Genomic DNA, 6,124 nt, shown 5'->3' on the forward strand with positions numbered 1-6,124 from the left:
TCCCCGGGCCTGCCGTGCAGGCCCTGCCCCAGGGGCGCGCTGAGACAGCGATTGAGACTGGGCATGGTGGCACATGCCTATAATCCCAGCACTCGAGAGGCTGAACACAGGCAGATCTAGAGTCCGAGAATCCAATCTACATAGTGAGACCCTGTAGACCCTGTAGATCTTGTACTAAATACATGAAAAAAAGGTCTATTCTTCTAGCAGAGACCTGAGCATGTATTTCATCTGATAATGATGCACTGTCTACAGCCATACTATGCGGAACATACCCAATCCCATCTGATAGTGACACACCAATCAGGATTCAGAGTGATTCCCCTTAGCTTTTTTTTTGGGGGGGGGCAGGGTCTCACTATGTAGCCCAGGCTGGCCTCAAGCTCAGGCAAGCCTCATGCCACAGCTTCTCCAGTCTTTCTTGACTTCCACACTCCATCCCCGCAATCGTTCACCCCAGGCCTGCCTCCCCTATCAAAAAAAAAAAAAAAAAAAATGCTCAGTGCTACTGCTCACCCATTTGTGTTGAGATGTAGTCCTGGGCAGAGGGCTTTGTAGTTATCCAGCAGTCCCCTTTGCTCCAGGTGCTAACAGAACCCAAGGGCCATACCCTTGTGGTTCTCCGGAGCAGTACTAGGATGTCTCCACACAGCCTACAGAAACTACTACAAAATTGTGGAGACAATCTGAAGGGTGGCACGCCCAAGATGCACAGGGGACTCCCAATTTTCACAGCTGAAAGGACTCTCCCACTGCCTGCAGAGGGTGCAGCCAAGCCAAATCCTTGAGCCATACATCACCTTTGGAGGCTTGGTGCCTTCACCCTCACTCTGCTTGTCTTCTCTGTTGTACAGAGAAGCATGTCCAACTGGGCATTACACTACGGCCACTATGATTTCACTCTAGGACCCCCTCCTCTCTGTGTCCATAGGGCTGGCACCCTCCACAGTCCTGGGGAGGAAACACACCCAGGCTCCCCAGATGTTTTTAATTAACTGATAAAAAGACGCTTGCAGCTGTGCACTGTGGTATGTGCTTGTAGTTCTAGCATCCACATGGCTAAACCAGGAGACTAGGAAGTTCAAGGCCAGCCAGGGCATGAAAGCAAGATCTTGTCTCCTTAACACAAAACAAGAACTGAGTTCAGTGTCACATAATGGATTACAAATTCGAGCCCAGTCTAGGCAACTAAGCAACTTTGTGAGATCCTGTCTCAAAAAAAAAAAAAAAAAAGGAGATTAGTACAGTGTAAAGGCCCTGGATTCACTCCCCAGTATCCTAAAAGTGCCTGTCTTCTTTCTCCCACGGGTCCCAGCACTCTTGGGGACCTAGGTCCGAACTCCTAACTTTCTCCTCCCAAAAAGTTAGGTCACATTTTCTAGTCCTGCAACTCAAAGCCTAAGATTCCAAGCGGCAACCATCTCAACTCCCCTGCACCGCTCAGATCCCAGTGGCCTGCGTCGCCCCGAACTACCGACAGCTCAAGGACACGGATTCCCCTTCTGCTGGATTGTCACAGTGACTCCACCCCCCTTCACGCATACCTCCGTGACGCAAATTCAGCAACAGCCAATAAGAAGTGGTGACGTTGAATAGCGGGAGGCGGGGCTTTTAAATGGCGCGGGGCGGAAGTGGCTGTGGCATTTTGGCTTCATTCGACTACGCTGCGGTGTAGCTTCCTGCTGGACGTTTGAGGCGCCTGCCTGCGGTCCAGCTGCCGCCATGAGCCGGCCCAGCCGGCTGCAGCGGCAAATCCTGAGCCTGTATCGCGAGCTGCTGCGCGCCGGGCGCGGAAAGCCGGGCGCCGAAGCGCGAGTGCGAGCCGAGTTCCGCCAGCACGCCAGCCTCCCGCGCACGGACGTTCTGCGCATCGAGTATCTGTACCGCCGAGGGCGGCGGCAGCTCCAGCTGCTGCGTTCCGGTCACGCTACGTCCATGGGCGCCTTCGTGCGTCTGCGGAGCTCGACCGAAGAGCCCGGAGGCGGGGCGGCCCTGAGGACCCCTCTTGACGATGGGGACAGTCCACGGAACCCTCACGACGGCAAAATGACACCGGAAACCCGACCTGATGGACGATGACAAGCAGGAGAGCTCACTTGGCGACCGAGGAGTTCCCGCCTGACAGTTTGAGGAGGACCAGGAACTCATCCGATGGAATGTAAAGGTCTTGAGAGACTCACCCCACACAGTTGGGGGATGGGAAGCCCCCGTGGTGGACTGCGAGTGATCTTTCCTGTGTATGGTGACAGGTCAGACCCCGCCCTTCTTCCACTAGGAGGGCTTAGAGCAGCCTGGGAGTCCCGCAGGCTGGACAGTGTCATCCTGAGATCTGTTTTACCAAAAAGCACGAGGAGCTCAGATCACCCCTCCACCATGGCCCAAGCTAGCCTGAGACCCTTGATCTCTGAGAACACACCAATCGCGGATCCTCAAACGGACTGGTCTTTGCTGTGTTTTAACTCTGAGAAGCGCAGACTTTATGAATAGTGAGAGGCTTGCAATCCCCATTGGGAACTCCCCTCATCCTTTTGGCAAATCAGGACCATGAGGAGTGGATTAGGAGCCTGTCACCCCAGCTGATCAACTAAACTCCCTACTTCATGACCTCGAAGGGATAGCCCAGACTCCTGAGCTACCCCCTCCAGACTGTTGAGCAAAGGGAATAAAATCGGGGCCGTGCTTATTTCCCTGTTGATGGTCTTAAAGATTTTATGTATTTGAGGATTTTTGAAAACAAACATATAGACACACAAAGGAGTGGCCCTCTAAGTGGTGATGGATGTAGGGAGCTGTCTTTTTTGCTCTGGAGCCCTTTCTTGGGCAGATCAGTGGAGAAGACCCCACCCTAGCGTCAATCCAGAGACCCTGCCTGATTGCTTATTGGAAAGAAATGAGGTAGGAGACGAACTCTCCACCTTCTCCAAACCTGATAGGAATTTCAGCCTCAGCTACAAGCTGAGAGTTTTTATCAATAAGGCCCTGGGGCTTGTGGGCCCAAAGATGGACCTGTAGACTATAGGCATACCCTTTCCACATCCCCATATGAATCCTCTCTGGTCGTCACCAGGGTACCACATTTTGTAACTCTGAGCTACCCTTAGCTGTATGTGCACCCTCGTTAGTAAAGTACATGGGAAATAAATCCTTGCAGACAGAATTTGGAGGAGGAAAGGAGCCTAGACCTTGGACTGAAGGAAGGACAGACAGAAGAAAAACACACTCACTACCCTAATCCCAATAAAGGAGCCAGGTACCCAAGGAGTTAGAAAGTAGCCTTGCACTTTGAAATAGGAGTTCTCAGGAAGGTAAGGAATAGACTTCCAAGCAGTGTAAGTAAATGCCTGAAGCAGGGGAATGAAATGCAAGGTCCCATTTGGGGGCCCGAGGACTCTGGGCCCAAGGCTGTGGCACTACTTGAATGTGATGTCTTTTCAGCTTTGTCTCTAGGTAGTCCCCACCATAGACTTCAGCTACTTTTCTGTCTTTGCCTGCTTTTTTCATCAAGGTGATCCTGGTTTTTGTCATTGGTTGGCCCTGTTAACCCTGCCCTGCCTCCACCATCTTAAAGCCAAAGTCTTGAAAGTGGCAAACAGGGCCCATCCAGCCACATTGTCTCCCAACTTCATCTCCCACTATTCCCTCACTCCTGGCTCCATGATCTTGTGCACTAATAAGCTCTAAGATGGGAGTGTTGCAGGCAGTGAGCAAGTGGGGAGGGGGGACATTTGCTCCAATGTTACAGAGGAATAGGGTTTGCCAGTAGAGAGCAAGGATGGGGGAGGGAATGCCTGCTCTGGGGAGGTGTGCAGGTGAATGATGATTAGAGTCATGGGCCGCTGAACTGGAGTGCCAGGTGAGGCTCCCAGTTTAGTACCTGCTGATTGTATGATGATGGGCAAGTAACCTCCCTGTGCCTCAGTGCAGTTACCAATGAAGTGGGTGTCACAATAATGCCCCATTGTGGCTATTAAAATGGTCCAGTGAATCAGCTACACATTGTGGCACCAAATGACACTCCCCCACCATGGCCCTCCTGCCCACTTGAGTTCTATTTTAGCCACAGAAGCTGAAACCACAGAGTGGTTATCACTCCGTGAATACTTCTATGGACCTTCCCTGCCCTCACTCCCTACTAGTAGCTCCTGGGATCACCTCCCAGATAAACCTCACCTGCGTCTAGCTGGGCCCAGCCTGTGCTTCTGGGTAAAGCATGGGAACATTGCACAGGACTTGACAGATTTGTGTGACTTTCTGCTGCTCTGTTCTTTCACCCTGCTAAAACCCATGGTCAGTATTTCTCAACAACTTGTACTTGCCTATTAAATGAGAACTGCAGGGCCGGCCAAACAGCTCAGTGGATTAAAGTGCCTGCTTACCAGACAGTGGCCAGGGTTCAAACCCAGTGATCCGTGCCTGTCCCACCCCCAGGGCATGCTGAGAAGGTGATTGAGACTGGCTGTGGTGGCATGTGCCTGTAATCCCAGCTTTTGGGAGGCTGAATACAGGAGGATCACTATGAGTCTGATCTACAAAGTGAGACCCTGTAGACCCTATACTGAAGAAAAAAAAAAAAAAAAGAACCGCAAGTGGATGTGGAGTTTCCAGTAAAACTAGCACTTGGGAGGCTGAGGCAGAAAGATCACAAGTTCAAGTGCAGCCTAGGGATTTAGCAAGACCCTGTCTCAAAATTAAATTAAAAGTTCAGGCAAGTGTGTTATATGCCTGTAATCCCAGGACTCCGGAGACCAAGGCAGGAGGGTAGCATGTTCAAGAGCAGCCTGGAGAACCTAGCAAATTAAAGACCAAACCGGAATACATAGCAAAATGTTAACAATGGTGACTCTGGTATATGGGAATTTATGTAATAGTCTCAAAAACAGATCTAAGAAAATTGCTTTAAAGTACATAGATGAACTTGGGAGGCTGTAAACAGAAGGATCACTGTGAATCCGATCTATGCAATGAGACTCTGTACATCCTGGCCTAAATACAAAACAAACAAACAAACAAAAAACCCCACCAAGTACATCGATGAATTGGAGTAAACATTTTTTTTTTGTTTTGTTTTGCTTTTGTGATGCTATTAATCATTGAATTCAGGGCCTTAACACATACTAGGCAAGAGCTCTACTATACAGCTATACTCCCAACCTTAGGATTGGAGTAGGAGTAATGTGGAATATGAAATGTGATTTAACAATAAAAATTGATTGGGCGAGCAAGATAGGTCAGTGGACTAAGCACCTGCTTAGGCAAGTGCAGGAACTGGGGTTAGATCCCGAAACCACATGCTACGCTGGCCCTGCCCCCAGGCGTGGTGGCAATGCCTATAATCCCAGCGCTGGGGAGGCTGAAAGCAGGATCACTACTATGAGTCTGAGCAGTGTAGTGAGACCCTGTACCAAAAATAATGATGATGATGATGATTGCCCAGCATGGTGATGCATGCCTGTAATCCCAGCACTTGGGAGGATGAAGCAGGAGGATTGCTGTTTGAGGCCAACCTGAGCTATAGAGTAAAATCAAGGTTAGCCTGGACTACAGTGAAACCTTGTCTAAAAAAAAAAAAAAAAAAAAAAGAATTGAGTGATTTCTTGGTTTATTGTTTGTTTGTTTGTTTTTGGCGGAACCGGGGATTGAACTCAGATCCTTGCGTTTGCCAGTCAAGCACTTATCCTACTGAGCCATCTCCCAGGCCCTCCTTGGTTTGTTTTTGTTACTGGTTTATTTTTTGAAGCAGGGACTCACTGTGTAGCTGAGGCTGGCCTTGAACTAACTATGTAACTGACTTCAAACTCATGACAGTCCTCCTGGCTGAGCCTCCTGAGTGTTGGATTCCAGGCATGTACCACCACACATTTCCTGATTTTTATAACTATTCTAATTGTACAAGAAAATGCCCTTGTTTGGGTTTGTTCTGTTTGTGGTTCTGGGAGTGAAAGTCAGGGATTCACACTTGTAAGCACTGTACCTGAGCTACACACCCAGCTCACCTAATTTTAAGACAAACTGACCGAAGTATTTGGGAGCAAAGAGGCTGGGGAGATAGCTCAGCAGGCATAAGAAGCTGCCTGGTAAACATAAGGTACTGAGTTTAATCCCTGGTACAAAAAAAAAAAAAAAA

At 49.4% G+C, this 6,124-nt stretch overlaps 1 protein-coding gene across 1 annotated transcript; it reads left to right on the forward strand.

The window, feature by feature from the left end:
- The first annotated feature begins 1,627 nt into the window (after positions 1-1,627).
- On the forward strand, positions 1,628-2,780 carry Sdhaf1 (succinate dehydrogenase complex assembly factor 1). Its single transcript, XM_023721436.1, has one exon. It carries the CDS (start codon positions 1,723-1,725, stop codon positions 2,077-2,079), a length of 357 nt encoding a protein of 118 aa, XP_023577204.1. The 5' UTR covers positions 1,628-1,722; the 3' UTR covers positions 2,080-2,780.
- Positions 2,781-6,124: the final 3,344 nt, after the last annotated feature.

Source organism: Octodon degus, unplaced genomic scaffold (genome assembly GCF_000260255.1).
Source record: "Octodon degus isolate 3935 unplaced genomic scaffold, OctDeg1.0 scaffold00083, whole genome shotgun sequence".
Lineage (NCBI taxonomy): Eukaryota > Metazoa > Chordata > Mammalia > Rodentia > Octodontidae > Octodon > Octodon degus.

Coding starts and splice junctions, on each gene's coding strand:
- Sdhaf1 (XM_023721436.1), top strand. CDS start 1,723: ATGAGCCGGCCCAGCCGGCTGCAGCGGCAAATCCTGAGCCTGTATCGC.